The following is a 19,267-nucleotide window of genomic DNA, read 5'->3' as shown; positions in this document are numbered from 1 at the left end:
TCATGCAACCCCAGGAGGGTTCCAGAGGAAGGGTCATTTTTGGGGATAGGCAGTGTGGATTGGTCAAGACGGTAGCCAGACCAGGCTGGGGGTCACCTGCTTTCCTCCCAGTCATGGGGCCTCTTGGTCTCGTTGGGTTTGATGCAGCGGATATAGTGGGGTGTGCACTTCTTCAATGTGGCCACCAGGTCATTGGCTTGTTTCTGAGGCAGAGGAGAAGGCAGGGAGTGGTGCACAGATAGGCCCCTCTGGCCCCTTTCTCCTCCCACCCTGGAAATAGACCCAGGAGACAGAGACACACTGTGTGTGGACAGGGACTGGCCAGTGTTTGTTGATGGAGTACTAAGTCCTTGGGGTAACATGTCCCTCAGAACATCCCTGCCTATCCTCCGGAGACCAGTACTTTGGAGGTAGGGAATCCTGTGTATGTGCCTGAGACATCAGCCTTGGTTGTGCCTTTTAGTCCCCCCGTGGAGACTAGAAAGGAAATTGTTCCAGGTGTGGGGACTGGCGGGAGCAGCAGGAGACCCTGGTGTTGATCATGGCTCTGCTGTGTGATCTGGGCCAGTGACTGCACCTCTCCGAGCCTTGGTCTCCCCATCTGCCAGATGGGACTAGTCCCACATGTGTAAAGTATCCTGTATTTGCTACCAGCACTGACAAGTGCTCAATACATGGTTATTAAATATTACTATGCTGCTCTAGCTGGTTTTGCTCAGTGGATAGAGTGTCAGCCTGTGGACTGAAGGGTCCCGGGTTTGATTCCAGTCAAGGGCACATGCCTGGGTTGCAGGCTTGATCCCCAGTAGTGGGTGTGCAAGAGGCAGCCAATCAATGATTCTCTCTCATCATTGATGTTTCTGTTTCTCTGTACCCCCCCTTCCTCTCTGAAATCAATAAAAACATATTTAAAAAATATTACTAGGCTGACACACCCATGTCCATAGCAGCACTGTTCACCATAGCTAAAAGGTAGAAACAATCCAAGTGTCCATCAACAGAGGAATGGATAAGAAAAAGCAGTATATCCACACAATGGGATATTATTCTGCTTTAAAAAGGTAGGAAATTCTGACCTACAACATGGATGTACCTTAAGGACATTAAGCTCAGTGAAATAAGTCAGTCACAAAAGGATGAATACTGTGTGATTCCACTCATAGGAAACTCTTAGAGGAGTAAGATCCATAGAGACAGAAGTAGATGGTGGGTGCCAGGGGCTGGGGGAGGGGGAAGAGGAGTGTTTAATGGGGACAGAGTTTCAGTTTGAGAAGATGAGGAAGTTTTGGAGATGATGGTGGGGGTGGTTGCACAACAATGTAAATGTACTTGATGCCACTGAACTGTTTGTACACTCAATGGTTAAGATGGTGTATTTATGTTATGTCTGTTTTATCACAATTTTTTAAAAGTGGCAAATGACCAAAAGATAAAAAAATTTTTTAAGTCATGGTTCACTTCTGGATTTAGGGTGCTAAGGAGGGGCCATTGAGGAAGCTGGCCCAAGCCCCTAACCCCAGAGCTGGAAGAAGACTGCTGGTCAGAGAGTGCCAGAGACGGGGCGGAGGGTCTGGATGCAGGAGAGACAGACACAGACGTCCACATGCCCAGCTCCTCCTGGCCTGCCCTAAGGCTCACCTTGATCTTGGAGCCAGCAGTGCTGGGGCGGCCCTTCTTGTCTACATCCAGCTTCTCGGGGAAGAGCATCCGGAGGAAGGCGCTGGGCAAGGAGAGAGAAGGGGTTGGAAGTACAGCTGGACCTTGGGTTGCATTTCCCAGAAGTGGGGCTGTTTAGGGGCCTGAGACCCAGAGGACATTCTGAAAGGTATAGTTCTTTCTGAATGTGGAGGGTGAGATGTTGAGAATCAGAGGGTTGGTTTTGTTTTTTTGGTTCCTTGATTATTTATTTGCTCTGTTACTTCTTCCACGACCACACAGGACTTGGTGTAGCAAGTAAAGCAGAAAAAAGTTAAATGAAGTAGGAAAATATATCCAGTGATGCAGCATCTTGGGCAGCAGGAGCAGGACCCCTCATAGGAACCATTTTACACACACAGGATTGCATGTAGGATGTAACCATGTTTGTGATTGTCAGAGATGGACACAACCTAAGTGTCCATCAGCAGGGGATCAGTTAAATACACTCTGGTACATCAGGCTCCCTCTCTCATCTTCTCAGCTAGATCTTCTCTGACCACAGAATGAGTGGACTGCTTAATAAATACCGAGTATATCTCCCTCTCCCTTCCTCTCTGAAATCAATAAAATATATATATATTTAAAAATTGTATTTGTAGCTTGAATTCTATTAGATGTGGAATGTATTGGACAGCACTGCTCTAGAGCAGCAATTTTCTTTTTTAATTTAATTTATTTTTATATATTTTTATTGATTTCAGAGAGGAAGGGAGAGGGAGAGAGAGAATTAGAAACATTAATGAATGAGAGAAAATCATTGATTGACTGCCTCCTGCATGCCCCCGACTGGGGATCAAACCCACAACCCGGGCATGTGCCCTTGACCAGAATCGAACCCAGGACCCTTCAGTCCGCAGGCCAACGCTCTCCACTGAGCAAAATCGGCCAAGGTTAGAGCAGCAATTTTCAACTGGTGTGCTGCAAGAAATGTTAAAACATGCAATACCTAACTGGTCAGGGGCACTGATCTCTTTTCCCTTAGATCAGTAGTTCTCAACCTGTGGGTCACGACCCCTTTGGCAGTCGAATGACCTTTTCACAGGGTTGTTCAGATATTTACATTACATATCAGGTATTTACATTACGATTCATAACAGTAGCAACATTACAGTTATGAAGTAGCAACGAAAATAATTTTATGGTTGGGTCACAACATGAGGAACTGTATTTAAAGGGCCAGAAGGTTGAGAACCACTGCATTAGATTGTCAAATTAAAAAATGACAACCACTTGCCCTGGCCGGTTTGGCTCAGTGGATAAAGCATCGGCCTGCAGATTGAAGGGTCCTGGGTTCAATTTCGGTCAAGGGCACATGCCCGGATTGCAGGCTCGATCCCCAGTAGGGGCCATGCAGGAGGCAGCGGATCAATGATTCTCTCTCATTCATTGATGTTTCTAACTCTCTCTCCCTCCCTCTTCCTCTCTGAAATCAATAAAAATATATTTTAAAAAAATGACAACTACCAACACAGCAATAGCTGTCCAGTGTGAATGAATCAAAATTATACCTTTTTTTTTTTTTTTTGTCAGATTGGCAAAAAATATGGGGTTTTTTTGGTGTGGCACAGAATTTTAGTAATCAGTTTATGTGTGCCATGAGATGAAAAGGTTGAAAAGTGGCTGCTGTAGACCAATGAATCTTAAACTCTGACTTGTATATGGGTCCGGGGTGGCGGGTGAGGGTAAGAGTCTTATTAATAAAATCCAGATTTTGGTTCCATCTGCCTGGGATTCTGCATTTGTAGCCAGCTCAGACAAGGCCCAGGTGGCTTGCGGGAACCACTTTCAGCCCTTTCAGAACCACTGTCTGTGCTAGATTCTATTTGCCTTTTTTCCTAGTTCAATCTGTTGGCTCAATGACAGCAGCTGACTTGTGTCATCCATCCTTGCAAGTTCAAATGGTGCCTGGTCCACAGCAGAGCTGAACACAATTTTGAGGTATAAAAAGCCAAAAGATGGTACCCGGCATGCTACTGTGGTCAGGGAGATAGGTCCATATGAGTTAGCACAGAAAAACGCAGGGTGCGGTATGTTCTCACTGCATGGAAAGGGAAGCTGTCGGCACCAATGCTTGAGTTTGCAGAGGGAGCGCTGGAAAGGTTACTGTTGAGTCAGAACCAGCCACTAGAAATGCTATCCTGGCCGCACAACCCCCCCTGACAAAGTCTGTGGCGGGATGGAAGCTCTGGGAAGATGGGGTGGTCCCCGGGCCTCCCCCATCTGCAGGGGTGGGTACTGCCCAGATGTCCCCACTTACTGCTCACTGGTCTGCATCAGCTCTATGAGGTCGGAGAAGAGAACATCTCGGTTCCTCTCACAAAAGCCGCTGACGTTATAGGAGACCTGGAGGGAGGTGGCATGGGGGGAGTGAGGGGCTGAAGCCAGGGTAGTAGGGGGGCTACAGCCCAGGTGGTCATGGAGTGAGAGAATGAGGGTAGTAGCTATGGTTCAAAAGCGGGGGTGGAGGCAGCAGCATGGGCCTGGGGTCTCTGGGCATCTGATATTCAAGTTGAAATTGGAGGGTGGGAGCTGCAGTCTGGGTTAGAGGTGAGGGGAGGAGATGGTATAGGCCAGAGTTGGGGATGGGTAGGCTGCAGCCTGGGCAGAAGGTCCCTGGGGTGGGGTGCTGCTCCTTAATTTAGAGTTAAAAGGTCAGAGCATCTGTGTCGTGGCCAATTGAGGGTATGGGAGGCTGTGTCAAGGGCAAGTTACAGGCGTGGCTGGAGATCCTGGGGGATTGCAGCCAGGCTTGTGGGCTACCATCCAAGGTGAGGGCTCTCTATGCTGGTTGTGGGTATTCCCTGGCTCAGGGGACACAGGAACTCCAGCCCATTTTAGGGACTGGTGGGCTGTAGCAAGCTGACCACAGAATGGAGGCTGTCTCTGCCCATGTTAAGGTCAGTGGGAGAGTCTGCAGTCCTGTCAATTGGGGAGGGAGAGCGTGGCCAGGGTGGGAGGCCAGTGGATTACTATGGCCTTGGGGAGGGGCCTGCCGGGGGGCTCAAGCCCATTGTGGAGGGTGGTGGCTTGCACTGTGGGCCTGGGGTCTCCAGGTTGGGGTCAGAAGATTGTAGGCTGTGTCCTGGATCAGGGGTTAGTGGGTCTTACCGTTTAGATTGGGGCCTGGGGGTCTGCTGCCCAATTTTAGGGTCATTTTGAGGGAGTTTCTGTCTTGTAAGGAGGAGCTGTCCTGCTAGTAGGGGGGCTGTGGCCTTGATCAGGGGCCAGTGAGTTTCTGCAGTTCTGACTGAAGGCATGGTGGGGGCTCAGGCCAATTTCTGGGGGTCAGCGAATGGGTGTCTGTGTTTCTGGTCTGTTGGTAAGGCTGGAGAAGGGGCTGGGTAGCCCTGGATGGGGGAACCCAGGAGCTCCTGTTAGGAGGTTGAGAGGCTGCAGCCTGGACACCCAGGGTCTGAGGAGGTGCCACTGGGGCAGTGGGGTGGGGGAAGGCAGGGGGAGGCGGGTCGCACCTTGCCAGCGTAGTGGTGGATGACGAAGCCGGCACTCCAGCTGTTGAAGTGCTCATGGGTACCCACGGCCACCTGCAGCTTCTGCTGCAGCGTCTGGTCGGCGCCACCGCCTGTGGCGTGCATGGTGGCACACACGTCGTCCAGGACACTCATGATGCCTGGGGGGCTCTGCGGTCATGGGGAGGTGGCAGTTGCTCAGTCTCGCCCTACTCTGCCCAAATCCCACTACAGGGACCTTCCCTGGGATGCGAGTGGGGGTGCTTTCTAAATATAAGAGCAAAAGGTGGTGGTGGGGCACAAATCTCAGTGTGGGGGCTCTGTGGAAGCTCCCTGGGATGCAGGATGGGGTGAGGGGCCCCATAAGAGATCCCATGCCTTGTCACCTTTCCCAGATCGGGGTGTCTGGTGGGAGACCTGTCCCTGAGCACACTGACCCCTCTGTCCCTGGGCAGGCTGCCTGGGGAAAAGTTTGTTGAGTGAATAAGTCAAAGGGGAGCCGGTGGGCAGAATGAATGGGTGAGGTGGCTGATGGGATGTGTCAGTTGTGCTCCAGGGTAAAGAGGGGCCTGTGGGGACCATTACCCCCTCCCTGCTCTCCCAGGTCTCCTAAGCTCAGCTCTGGGGCTCATTGAGACCCCCTAAAGCTGGCCTGGCTCTCACCAGCTTGTTTTCAATGAGGTCACAGACGATTTTGTTGTTGAAGTACTGAATGGGGGTCCAGCGGATGCCCTCCTGGACATACTCCTCCTGGTGGTGGCAAAGGGGGCAGGGGTGGGGTTGAGTGTCTGGACAAAGCTGTGCATTTCTAGAATGTATGCTCAAGGATGGGTGAAGAAAGTGGGTGCTCTGCCACCCTCTTTCTCTTCAACAAGGTGGCTGAACAGTCTCCCCAACAGATGCAGAAATGCAGATCTTTGTGAAGACCCTGAATAGCAAGACTATTACCCTCGACTTCTCACCCAGTGACACCAGTTAGAATCTCAAAGCGAAAATCCAAGATAAGAAGGGCGTCCTGCCTGACTAGCAGCGTCTGATTTTTGTGGCCAAAGGGCTAGAGGATGGCCGCATTCTCAGACTGCGGTATCCAGGCGGAGTCCACCCACCGCTGGTGCTTCCTCTGCAGGGCTGCATCATGGAGCCCTCCCTCCGCCAGCTTGCCCAGAACTACGACTGACTGCCTGCGACAAGATGATCTGCAAAAGCGTTCCACCGACCTGCACCCCTCATTGTCAACTGCTGCAAGAAGTGGGGCCACACCAACAACCTGTGCCCCAAGAAGGAGGTCAAATAGGGCCCCTCCACCACCTCCTTGCCCGCAGGGCAACCTCTTGCCTTAACTCTGTGGCCATTGGGCCTCGATAAAGTTTCCCTTTTGTTGAAAAAAAAGAAAAGAAAATGGGGCAGGTACTCCCTCCAAATTTCCCCTACAATCTCATCACTTAGGACTATCTCCCATAACCAAGCCCATTGCCCTTGCGTGGAGCAGGCCGCAAGTGTCAGCCCTGGCAGCCCTCAATCAGAGAAAGGAGCTGGTGGAGAAATACCCAGTACCCTTGCCCCTTAGAGTGCCGAGCCTGAGGTCTGCTCTGTAAAGCTGCCTGGGTCCCGGAGAACTGAGCCCAGCTGCCCGAGTGTAACCTGCTCATTAACACACCTTACCGGGGCTTAAAAAAACCCTCTCTTGCCTCGGCCAGGGTGGCTCGGTTGGAGCGTCATCCTGTGCATTGGAAGGTTTCAGGTTTGATACCCAGTCAGGGCATGTACCTAGGTTGTGGGTTGATCCCCGGTCTAGGCGTGTGGGAGGCAACCAATCAATGCATCTCTCTCACATTGATGTTTCTCTTTTTTCCTTCCTCCCCCTCTGAAATCAATTTTTTTTTTTTAAAAAAATCTCTCACTGCCTCACTCCTTTCCTGGTCTTTGCCCTGAAAGCTTGTGTGAGGCTCTGCTTCTGCGGATGGGTAGAATGAAAACATCAGGGATTTTTGTTTGTTCTGTTCATGGTGGCCTCCCTGGTACTGTAGACAGAGCCTGGCATGCAGTAGGTGCTCAATAAATAATTGTTGAAGGAATGAACAAAGAGGTTATTCCCCAGCACTTCTCAAAGCTTTAGAGGTGGGAAACCTCTCCCGAGAAAAATCTGAAGGTGGAGCCGAGAGGGGCCAGTAGAGAGAGATGGAAATAGAGGGCGGGGTGTCTCCTGGGTGTTCAGTGACTTTCATGGTCCTGCCTCCAGCAGTGTCCCCTGTTCCTGGCCAGCTGGCTGCTCCTGCTCACCTGCTCAGCCTTCAGGGTGAGTTCGATAAAGATCTGCTGTAGCTTCTCATTGACAAAGTTGATGCAAAATTGCTCAAAGCCGTTTTTCTGTGAGGGAGGAAAAGAGTGTTTCCTTCAGTGGGCCGGCGCCGGACGCACAGGGTCACTGGGACAGGGTGTGCGACTGGGAGCAGAGACCGTACCTGGAAGATCTCGAAGCCGTAGATGTCAAGCACGCCAATACTGTACTCTTCCTGGGGCTTCTGCATAGCACGGTTGATGGCCTGTGATGCGGGCAGGGACAGGAGGTGAGTGCCAGCCTGCCGCTCTCTTGTTATGCTCTTAGTCATGTCACCAATTTTTCTCCTGCCTCCCTCAGCTCTGTGCATACCCCTATGAGGAACCCAGGTGTTAGAGCATCGGGTTCCTGCCTTGGGAGCTGGCTCTGCCCCTTAAAAACTCTGCCTCTATTTTCTCATCTTTAAAATGGGTGAATAATAACTATTTTATTCTAAGACAAACTACATGTAAAACAGTTACAAAAGTAAAGGGCACACACTAGGTGTTATGCAATGTTAGCTACTGCTGCCATCGTTCGTTACCTTGACACATCCATCCCCGTTGTCCCCCACCAGCCCACCACTTGGTCCTCCAGACAGTCCTCCTCTTGGCTCTCAAATGCACCTACCTGTCTTCGTCACTGCAGCCCCTCTCCCAGCCCAGGCCTGAGCTCCATGCCACAGCCAGAGGGAGCCCCTCAGTCTTCCAGATGGCCACCACCTGGCCCTGCTTCTGTGTCCCATGGCAGGGAATGGGTGGGGTTGTGATAGTTGAGCCTGCCTCTCCCACCCCTGGACCCCGCCACACTTGCCTCCACGAGGAAGTCAAAAAGACGGGAGTACAGCCCCTTGGCTAGAGCATCGCGGGTGTAAGCTGCCTGTTCCACGTTCAGAGTCACATCGATGGACTCGCTGCGCCCACCCCAGCGGCTGTCCATCTTGCGGCTGGTCAGCTTCTCTTGTAGCCGCCCACTGTCGATGCCCAGCAGGTAGGCAGGAAAGGCCAGGACTGCCGGGCAGGGGGAAGGGGGCAGCTGGTCAGGCTCTGTCTCTTTCAATGCTTCTGTCTGTCTCTCTTTTGCCCAGTGACACTGAAATTGTCCTCATGGGTTCCCACCCCCCCTGGTGCCCAAAGTAGGAGGATGTATTCACACACACACACACACACACACACACACACACACACGCCTGCTCTGCACCCTCCCCAGCACCCAAACTCACGGTCCACACTCTCTACCCTGGCGTAATTCCCATCTTCACAGAAGCTGATGTTTCCCAAGTGCAAGATCCCCGCCACGAGCTGCAGGACCAGCTGCTGGACGTTGGGTGGGATCCCGATGACCTGCATGGCGCTCTGTGGGCATCACAAACACAGAGCCTGTGCCACCAATCCGACCTCCACCCTGTCCCCTGGGCCACAGCACAGACTCAGGACACCTGGATCCCTGTTTTACCTCTTTCACCTGCTCGCTGTGTGACCTTGAGCAAGTTCCTACCCACCTCTGGGTCTCAGTTTCCTGACTTGTAACAGAAGAGGTTGGCAGGGTTGGATGGCAGTTGGTGCTCACCACAGTCTCACTGAAGTCGCTCCTGTCATCGGTGCCGTCCACCTTGTAGGTGTCTGATTGGTTGAGGTAGTAATAGTAGTCGGGGGTCATGAGCCCCAGGTTCTGCCGCTGTTCCTGGGAGGCTCCTTCCAGCAGCTGGAGGGTGAGTGATGCTCACACACAGGACCTGCATAGGCCGTGTGGTCCCCCAGGCCTCACTGCCCTCCCTCTGTCACCCCCAGGCTCCAGGTGGGGCCCCCCCTTCTTGCACCTGGTAGTAGATGTGGAAGTTCCTCTCGTTTTCATTCTGCGTGACCACGCGGGATTTCTCCAGCAGGAAGTTGGAGATCTTGCCCCCATCTGGCTCCCCGCCACGGCTGAACTGAATCTCAAAGTACTTGCCCTGAATGTGAGAGAACCATGTCAGGCCCCCCACCCCCCGCCCCAGCCTGGAGGTACAGGTTGCGGGGAGGACGGGCCATGGGTCTTATGAGCCTGGCCTCTTTCCTCCTCCTACCCATGTGGCTTCAACTTGCTTTCCTCTCCCCTCCCATGTATGCACTGCTTGTCTTTTCTACCAGCTCCTCTCCAGCCTTTGCTTAAGCCCTTCCTGGGCTAGGAATGCCCTTCACTCCCTCTCTGATGATTCAAGCCACCACTCAGGGCATCTGCCCTGTGCCGGGCACACAGAAGTATCAGATTTATTGACCAGGTCCCAATTCCACAACACAGAGGCCTCAATGTCTCCATGGGATACTACTGGTCCCAATGATCCCGAATGGCTCCCACATCTTGTCCCTGAACCCAGAGCATGAACCCCACACAACCCTTTTTTGGTCTCTGACACCATCTGGGTTCTTCTCTGGCCAGAGGTTTGGAGGGCAGACAAGCTCCATTACTTGTCCTTTCTGCCACCTCCCCCTAATAGCAAAACAAATTACAGCATCGTACTGCACAAACACCTGTACTGTATGACTTGTACTTATTCTATTGCACAATAAAAGTATCTACATATATATAAAAGCCCAGTGACCAGAACAGCAGAACAATCAGATTGACCAGACGACCAGTGGTTATGACATGCATTAGAGCAGCCAACCAGCCTGATCAGGGCTCCAGTAGCCACCCCTTCCCCCCCCCCCTCCGCCAACCACCCACAGCCCCTCCCTCCCTCTGCCCGGCCTGATGGGCCCCCATCAGGGCGGGCCGTCCGGACCCCACCTGTGCATGAATTCGTGCACTGGGCCTCTAGTATAAAATAAAATGTACTTATACATTTTGAGATTTGTCCATGTTTTGTGGTGTATCAGTAATTGGAAAACAACACTGTGTGATTCCATTTAAATGAAGTTCTAAAACAGCTAAGATTGATCTATGGTGAAAAAAACCCAGGTAGTGGCTGCTTCTGGAGCAGGGTGGAGTAGAAATTGACTAGGAAGGGACAAGAAGGAACTTCTGGAGCCACACGATGCTCTGTATGTTGGTAGGGGTTTGGGTTGCACAGTGTATGCATTTTTCCAAATTTAGATTTATGTGTTTTGCTGCAAAGTTTACTTTAAAAGAAATAGAGAGCTGCACACTTATAATGGACTATACTTAATGATCTGCATGCTGAAGTGTTTGGGGGGGAGGTATGGTGTCAGCAGCTTGCTTTATAATGCATTAAAAAGAAAAGATGGATGGAGATACAATAAAGCAATATAGTAAAATGTTAATGATATAGGAGATGGGCATACAGGTGTTCACTTTATTGTTCTTCCTATTTTCCTGTGTACTTGAAATTTTAACAATAAAATATTGGGAAAATACTTAAAATATAACTACATTATATATATTAGAAAATAAAAATATAACTAATAATATTTTGGGAAATAATAATCTTATCAGTGTATGGAATTTATTAAGTCATTCCCACGTGTAAGCAGGCATTGTAATGAAATTGTTGAGGTCTATGAGATGGATTTCAATATCATTCTCACATTATGGATGAGAAAACAGAGGAGACTCAGGAGGGTACATTGGTTCTTTTTTTGTCCAGGCCACATCTCTAAACAGTGACAGAACCAGGATCATAACCCAGATCTGTTGACCTAGTCTGTCTTCCATTAGGCCTAGCATAGCACCTGATGCAAAGAAGGAGCCTAAGAATCATTTCTTGAAAGAATGATGAAGGAAGGAATAAATTGGACCTGAAATGGGACTAGGGACAGACGTGGCATAGTTGTAGCCAGGGGAGAATTTTAGAATGCGACACAGACATGTCATGTTCTGCCCACGGGGGACTCTTTTCCAATGGACAATAAGCAGGTGGTGCGTGTCCCATCCAGGAGCAGGTATTTCCTGTGATCTTGGGAATACAGGTAGAGGTGTGTGTGTGTGTGTGTGTGTGTGTGTGTGTGTGTGTGTGTGTCAGTGTGGAGGGCATGGCTGCTCCAAAAGCAGGGCTGTGAACTCACAAAACGACTGGAATTGTTGTTGCGCACAGTCTTGGCGTTGCCAAAGGCCTCGAGCAGCGGGTTGGACTGCAGGATGATGTCCTTCACATGCTGGGGGCAGAGGCAGGTGGGGGCGAGGTCAGGTTGAGGCAGGTGTGGAGGGATAACATACCATGAGCGGGAGGGAGTCTGTCCCTTCTTTCTGTCTTTGCCTCACCTGGACCTTCTCGCCCCCGCCAGACACTTTGGAGATGTAGCCCATGATGTATTTGGCTGCCACCGTCTTCCCAGCTCCACTTTCTCCACTGGGGATGGGTGAGGCAAGGAATGGTCAGTGGCCAGGGGTAGGGGTAGGGGTGGGGAAAGTGCCCTTTTTAGTGCCTGATTGTCCATCCATCCATCCATCCATCCATCCATCCATCCATCCCCTACTGTCCTCAAGGGACTATTCCAGGCACTAGGAACACAATAATGAACAAGACATCCAAATCCCTGCCCTGCTGGAGCTGACATATAGAGAGGAAAGATGGACAGTAACAGAATGGATAAATAAAATATATCATGGGTCAGAGGTGACAAGGAAAGGAAAGCAGGCGGGGGACAGAGAGGGACAGCAAGTTTCTGTTTGGATCAGGGTTCCAAGTAAATCTCCCTCCAGTGGTGATGCTGTTTGGGCGGGGCCTGGGCAGGAGAGTCTGGGGACCCCTTTCCATACCTGATGATGACACACTGGTTTTCACAGTCAATGAGCATGTTCCGATACATGTTGTCGGTGAGGGCATAGATATGCGGGGGATTCTCATACTGGGCCTGCCGGGGAAGGCAGGTCTCAGCCCGGGGCTAGGAGCCAGGGCCCCGGGGACTGTGCCTCCCACCCCACCGTGGTCTCACCGCGCCCTGGTAGAGGTCGATCTCACGGTCAGTGAAGTAGGGCATCTGCTTGAAGGGATTTACAGAGATGAGCACGGAGCCAATGTAGGTCTGTGGGGTGGTTAAGGGCCATGCAGTGTCCTGGCATGCTTTGTCTCTCATGGACCCTGTCCCCTCAACCTGCCTCCCCCCCCCCACCCCGCCCCCGGGCCTCCTAGGGCCCCACTGCTCCGAGGACGAGATGGAGATACTCAGATGGGTCCTTGGTCTCTTAGGAAAAAACAGAGCTGGGTCCAGGATGGGAGAAATGGGGTATGTTGTAGCTGAGCTACCCCAAGACAGAGGAGAAGTGGGGCACACAGCCCTCCCAAGCAGAGCCCTGCTGTCACTCCATCTGTCCCGTGTCCTATCACCCAGTGCTCTCGCTGCCCACCCCTCCCTCCATTCATTTGCTCAGGCATCTGTATGTCCCTTCCCTGCTGAATTCCCTCTGCCATCCTTCCCTGCATCCAGCCACCACCATCCCACATCCCTCGCCCAGTCATCCTCCTGTTCCTCTGTCCCTTATTTGCCTGCCCCGCCCATGGCCCAGGGTACAAAGATGTAGTCATCCATGAAGCGCTTTCGGAGGTTGCCCACGATAGCATCCTCGGTGATCTGAGGCAGCAGCACCATGTCGTCCACGCCGCTCTGTTTCACATTGTGGCTCTGCCAGTGGAAGCGCTCCTTGCTGCCCTAGGGGAGGAAGCAGTGGGGTGGGTGTGAGTTACTGCAAGGGCGGCGTGTGGGAAGGTGGGGCTGGTGCTCAGCGCCCCTCCTGGCTCACCTCGTGCCTCCCCTCCTTCCCCGTCTCACACCAGGAGAGGCGGGCGAGGTCCAGTCCAGGCTCCCTCCCCCCAGGAGGAGGCAGGAAGAAGACAACTCCTCCTTCCCACATCCTTCTCAGCCTCCCTCTCCTCCCTTCCTCAAGCCCAGTCCTGTTTTCTCTGTGGCATTCGACCCGCTCCCACCCCTTCCACCTTGAGATGGCCTTCTTCCTTCCACTCCACTCCTCCTCTCTCGTGGTCATGCCTACCAGCCCGTTCCTCTGAGATTTTCTCAGAGCCATGTGCTCAACTGCGACCTCTACCCTCTGTTCCAAGCTGTGCCCCTGCCCCTCAGCTCCCACAGCCTTCCTGCTGCCCCGCCACCAGCTTCTCCATCCTTGGTAAGTCTTCGCACCTTCCCAGGCCCCCACACTCTTTCTCATTTCCTCCCTCAGGTTTTCAACAGTTGACACCGTCCTTAGGCCCAAGGAGGAGACTCAGATACAGGCTTCCCTCAGAAACCCTCCTCCAGGAAGCCTTCCGGGAATGTTTTCTACTTTTAGCCCGATCGAGCTCATCAGTGCCTGAGACACTTAGACACACGGGCTGCCCGATCGAGCTCATCAGTGCCTGAGACACTTAGACACACGGGCTCTCTGAGGCCCATTCTGCCTCTGCTCAGTACGCCCTGCCGTGGAAAAGTCTGGGAGACAGAGGCGCGAAGCTGGCACGGTGCTCCCCTGTCGGGTACACTCGTGCTCCGGTAACATGTCCCTCCTCCTGAAGCCCCTCTCCCAGACCAGGGCTCCTGGAGGGCTGAAACTGGGACTGAGTCCTTTCTCAGCCCCAGCAAGGAGGCCCTATTGAATATACAAGGGATGAGACCAAGAAAGAAACCCAATTTCAGAGGAAGACCACAAGAGCAAAGGATGCTGAGAAGCAAAGTCAGGTCTTCAAAGATGACCAGCATTTGCCGGACAGATTCCAGGGAATGGAAACAGGCATGGTGGGCAGAGGGCACTCTGGCAGGGGTCAAGCAGGAGGGTCAGAGTGGACAACCATAGGGCAGAGGTGAAGAATGAGAAGCCAGCCTCTCCTGGAGGCACTAGGGAGCCACAGAAAGTTCCTGAGCAGGGGGAGGTGCACGTTCAGAATCTGGACACACTAACAGCAGAGGAGTTTGTCAGGGAATGCCCACAGACATTAAACATGTACAGCTTTTCGTGTGGGTAGATCTAGGTTCTGATCCTGGCTGGGTGGCCTAACAGCGCTGTGAGCCTCTGTGGCCTCACCTATAAGATGGGAGAAACGGCTCACTCCCAAGGGGATGTGAGGACGAACTGCTCTGGAGAGTGAAGTGGGGCTGATGCTCTTCCCCAGCCTGAGTGGCCGTGAGGATGGGCCGGGGCACATGACAGAGTTAACATTCACTAAGCACCTACGATGTGCCTGACTCTGGGCAGGGCTGTCACCGATATTACCAGCAATTTTATAGCAACTCAGTGGGTGTAGGTGGGGAGGGAATGGAGGCGCGGGGAGCGAGTGGCTTGGCACTTGACTCAGGACACAGCTAAATTGTTTCCAAGGGTGTGGGGTTTGAGTCCAGGTCCAGTCTAGGACCCACAGGGTGTCTGGGCTGGGACTTGAGAGTTGAGAAGGGTTTTGATCATGAGCAGGAAGAGGGTGTACGGCAGAGTGAACCACCCAGGCAAAGGTGCAGATGTGTGACTGAGGCTGGGATGGACCACAGAGGAGGGAGTGTGGGGGTCAGGGCTCGAACTCCTCAACCTGCTTCCAGTCTGAGTAGCCAGAGTGGGTTTCTCATATGGAAAATCTGATCTCTTCTCTCTGGTTTTTCTCCTGTCTGTGGCTTCCCATCACCACCCCATTCATCCATTCTACAAAGCATTCTTGAGCACCTACTATGTGCTAGTAATTTAGGCCTTCAGGAGGAACTCTTTCAGTTCTTTACTGAGTTGCCTCTAAGCCTTTGCAGATGCTGAGCCCTCTGCTCAGACACTCTTCCTGTCGGGTGAATGCCAATCATCCTTTAAGATTTGGCTCAGGGGATGCCTGCTCCGAGAAGACCTCTCTGAACCCAGCTCAGGACAGGTGCTCCCTCTGGAGCCCACAGCCCACTGGGCTTCCCTCACTGTAGCCTCATACACGTTTGGACATCCCACACACGAACCTGATCTTCTGGTGTGCGAGCTCCTGAGCTGAGGGGCTCATGCCATGCCTGGCTCAACAAGGCATCAGGGCTTATTTGAATGAATGTGTGAAGAAATGAGGGCGTGCATGAATGAATGGAGGGGAGCAAGGCCCTGAAGAGCCTTTAATGCCAAGCAAAGGAATTTGGACTTGAATGTCTGTGGCTGGGAGAGTTCTCAGCAGGGCCATATTGCCTCTGGAGACACTTTATGAACCATGGGAGCATTTTTAGTTGTCACAGGGATGGAGACGGGTCTGGCATTTTAAGGGGCCACAGGTGCCAGATTTACATTCAAATAATCATCCCGCCTGTAGTCCCTCCCACCCCCGCCCCACCCAGCAGGTGCTCATATAACTGACAAACCTGTTTATAATCAATCATTGAAACCTAGGACCAAATTTGATTTTATCTATAAACAGAAAATCTATATATTTTTACATGGTTTGATACCTATTGCATTTTTCAGGAACCCCCTCCCCCCCAGATTTTATTTTGTTCAGGTGAATTTTTTCAGACTTTACTGAGAATTGTTCAGCATTTGGAAGCTCATGCTGCGCGTGGTGGGGCTGTCAGCACATTGAGACACGCCCGTGTCCAGGTGGAGCACCTGGTGGCCCCAATGAGCTTTGTTGTCCCCTGGCCTGAGCACTTTCATATTTATGCACACATTTCATTATAAATGACGTTCTCCTCCATTTGTACGCCATAAGCGTCTATAGACGCAATCGGTGGACCTTTTTAATTAAATTCAAAATATCATGGCAGTTAACTGGCTAATTATTTTTGAAACAATGGTACTTGGTATGTTTCACTGTGAATTTTATTTCAGGGCTTCAAGGGGCCTGTCAGGACTCAGGTGACAAGGGCTGGCTGGGAGAAGCCGGGAGCCATTGATTGCACCCCAAGCTACTACTGAAGAGCAGCATTCTTGCTCACTAGAGACTGAGAGGGGCCCCATGGAGAGCGATGGTGACCTCGGGGTCAGAATTCAGATGGAAGGTCAGGGGCTGTAGAAAGGGATCAAGGATGCTTTGGGACAGTCTGGCTGAGAAGGGGAAGAGGAAGAGAGGTTGTGAGGAGAGATGGGGTCAGGGGAACATGTTTCCTGTTTGCAAGATGGGGAAACCAGAGTGTGTTGGTCCTGGTGGGGCAGGAGTGGCAGCGGGTAGGGGTGTGGATGGGTGGGGACTACGGGGGGAACAGGAAGTGGATTCTCTCTCAGAGGGATCTTGGGTGGTAACTGACTACAAGAATAGCAATAGCCCGGCTGGCGTGGCTCAGCGGTTGAGATTGACCTATGCACCAGGAGGTCACGGTTTGAATCTCAGTCAGGGCACATGCTCGGGTTGTGGGCCCAATTCCCAGTGTAGGGCCTGCAAGAGGCAGCTGATCAATGATTCTCTCACATCATTGATGTTTCTATCTCTCTCTCCCCCTCCCATCCTCTCTGAAATTAATAAAAATATATTTAAAAAAAAGAATAGCAACAATAGTTAACAACCTATGGAGCACTTATTCTGTGCTAGACTCTGGTCTAAGCTTTTCCCGTGAATTATCTCATTTAATTCTCTCAACATATGCTGAGGTCAGTACTATGATTAGGTCCTCTTTGCAGAGCAGAAAACTGTAGCAGAGAGAGGTTAGGTGCCCTCCCCACGGTCACATAGCAGGAAGGGAGGACCTGGATGAGATGCACAAGGCTGTTCGTCCCTTAGCCTAGTCTGGGCCAGAGGTGGCGAGGGTTGGCGCTTTGGGTCAGATGAGGATGGGGCAGGGACAAGAATGGTTCTGTCCAGGGTTTCCCCTTTGGGGTCAGCCCAGGCTCCGTGCTCCTGGGCCCCTCAGGCAGAGATGACACTCAGAGCCACTTCCTTTCTCTGAGGTCAGAGTCCACAAGGCTGGTTGTGTCTGGCTGGCTTTCCCAGCTCTGACGACTTGGTTCCTCTTCCTGTCCCTCCCCACTTCCCCACCTGCCTCTTTTAGCCCTTGCCATCTCTCCCTATGTCCCGCCCCAGGAACCTGGACCCCCAGATCCACTCCTCACTCCATGTAATCTCAAAATCTATGGGTTGTTAGCAGTAGATGAAGAGAGGGTTTTGCTCAAGTGGCTACAGTGTGTGGGAGGACACTCAAGACTGTTGGCATGGGGCCAGTTGGGTGTGAGGCCTGGCCTGGCAGTCGACTGACTATGTGACCCCAGGAAGCCACTTTACTTCTCTAAGCCTCAGTTTCCTCATTGGTAAAATGAATTCCATGATACACTTCCTGCATGGGGTTTATGAGAGGAGTAAATGAGCTAACACAGAGAACAGATGTGTTGGGGTGCCTCAGGAAGGGCAGCTGGCAGCTTCAAGAGCATTGAGTGGAAATGATCAGTCTTTGACAACAGATATAGGAGCTGGTCAACATATACTTGTTGAATGAATGAAGTACCATAAGAATGAGACTGCCCCTGGCCCTGTGTCATGGCTATCTCTCTCTCTGTGGCCCTCAAGTCTCCGTGGTTCAAGTTGAACTGTTTGTTCCTGAGTCTCTTCCTTGGAATGTGGGGTGCAATGAAGAGATTGTGGTCACAGTTGACCACAAGCCAAATATGACTCAACCTGCTGGGGTTCTTGTGAAAGACAGTCAGGGGCTCGAGGTGGCTGGGGTGGGAAGGGGAAGGTGGCTTCTTACTTCAGCTCTTCAGAGAGGTCTCCCCAACCGAAGGCAGAGGGCATGGGGTGGGGCTGTTTATGACCAGAGGAGGGTAGCTGTTTATGACCAAGGTGACGGCATAGGAGTCCTTTAGTAAACACACTTCCTGAGCCCCTGCTGTGCAGATAGGTGGGTGGCACCAGGCCTCGGGGAACTCAGTGTATCCTGAGCGGGTGAAGTGAGTTGCCTAAGGGAGACTGTGGGTGCACATCGGTTGGTAATAAGGAGAGATGGGGCGATCAGTAAGGGCTTCCTATAGGAGGCAGTTCTTGCAACATCAACTTCCCAGGCAGAATAGGTGGTGGCACAGGAGCCAGGGGCCAGGAAGGCCTTGGGTATGTGTGGGACACCGGGATCCTAGTTTCATTGGAACAGAGTCCAGGTCCAAACGAGGTAGAGATGGGCAGCCTGGGGCATGTGGGGTCTGCATCCCGCCCTGGTTTATAGGAGGAGGTTGTAGGTCAAGGTGGTTGTTAAAAATGTGACCTTGGGAGTCACTGAGTTGAAACCCACTGCACTTTGGGTTATACGACAGCTTGCCTAACCCCCCGGCCTCAGTTTCCTCACTTGGAAAATGGGACCTTTGAGGGCCATAGACCTTCCAGGGCAGTTGTGCAGATTCAATGAGGCAAAGTATGTGAAGAGGAAATGGTTTTTGAAAGGGGTATTGTTGACTGCTGCTTCAATGGTAGCTGGCTATGTGTGGTTGCTGATGGCTTTCCTCACCATTGCCAACAACAGCAGCAGCTCCTTAAGTTGGCCAGTCCCACAGGCACAGGGCACAGGGCCAGAAGGAAGGGCTGGATGAGGGAGCTTTTGCAATTGCCCCAACTGCTCTGGCTTCCCTGGGTGGTGATGAGCAGAGCCCCAGACTGGAGAGAGCAACAAAACAGCCACTTCCTTCCTTGCTGGGGTCCTGCAAGCTGTGGTTGCCAACCAGGAGGAGGTGTGAAGCTGCTTGTGGCTGCTGAGGCAGCCCCAGCCCTGGCCCTGCCTTGGCCCCTACTGTGCCCCCTGGTGCCTTGGTGTCCTGCCCTCCCCAACTCAGTGGGGTTCTGGGGTCACACCCTGTGTTCCTACATTGTGCAAACAACACTCTCTCCTCCAAAGGTTCCTAGGGTCTCCCCCTCCTTTTATCCTAGCCAGAGGCCATTCTCCAACATGTGGGAACCCTTGTCCTTCCAGAGTACTTCCTCCTAATTCTCTCGGCTCCCAGC

The 19,267-nt window shown here is 52.1% G+C and overlaps 1 protein-coding gene across 1 annotated transcript in view; it reads right to left on the bottom strand.

Moving 5' to 3' along the window:
- MYO1F (myosin IF) overlaps window positions 1-19,267 on the bottom strand; it is a 32,184-nt gene that overhangs the window by 10,850 nt on the left and 2,067 nt on the right. Inside the window, exons 2-17 of the mRNA XM_023746116.1 lie at window positions 12,933-13,070; window positions 12,357-12,446; window positions 12,181-12,275; window positions 11,683-11,770; window positions 11,487-11,576; window positions 9,302-9,433; window positions 9,052-9,186; window positions 8,705-8,837; window positions 8,296-8,492; window positions 7,628-7,708; window positions 7,446-7,532; window positions 5,829-5,915; window positions 5,169-5,336; window positions 3,956-4,041; window positions 1,639-1,720; window positions 97-203 (exon numbers count right to left, since the gene is read on the bottom strand). Coding sequence (XP_023601884.1) covers window positions 97-203; window positions 1,639-1,720; window positions 3,956-4,041; window positions 5,169-5,336; window positions 5,829-5,915; window positions 7,446-7,532; window positions 7,628-7,708; window positions 8,296-8,492; window positions 8,705-8,837; window positions 9,052-9,186; window positions 9,302-9,433; window positions 11,487-11,576; window positions 11,683-11,770; window positions 12,181-12,275; window positions 12,357-12,446; window positions 12,933-13,070 — 1,796 coding nt within the window. The remainder of the gene's footprint in view (window positions 1-96; window positions 204-1,638; window positions 1,721-3,955; window positions 4,042-5,168; window positions 5,337-5,828; window positions 5,916-7,445; window positions 7,533-7,627; window positions 7,709-8,295; window positions 8,493-8,704; window positions 8,838-9,051; window positions 9,187-9,301; window positions 9,434-11,486; window positions 11,577-11,682; window positions 11,771-12,180; window positions 12,276-12,356; window positions 12,447-12,932; window positions 13,071-19,267) is intronic.

This window comes from Myotis lucifugus, unplaced genomic scaffold (assembly GCF_000147115.1).
Source record: "Myotis lucifugus unplaced genomic scaffold, Myoluc2.0 scaffold_628, whole genome shotgun sequence".
In the NCBI taxonomy this organism is placed as follows: Eukaryota; Metazoa; Chordata; class Mammalia; order Chiroptera; family Vespertilionidae; genus Myotis; species Myotis lucifugus.
The sequence above is the reverse complement of the archived record's forward strand: the minus strand, read 5'-3'. Positions and strand labels throughout refer to the sequence as shown.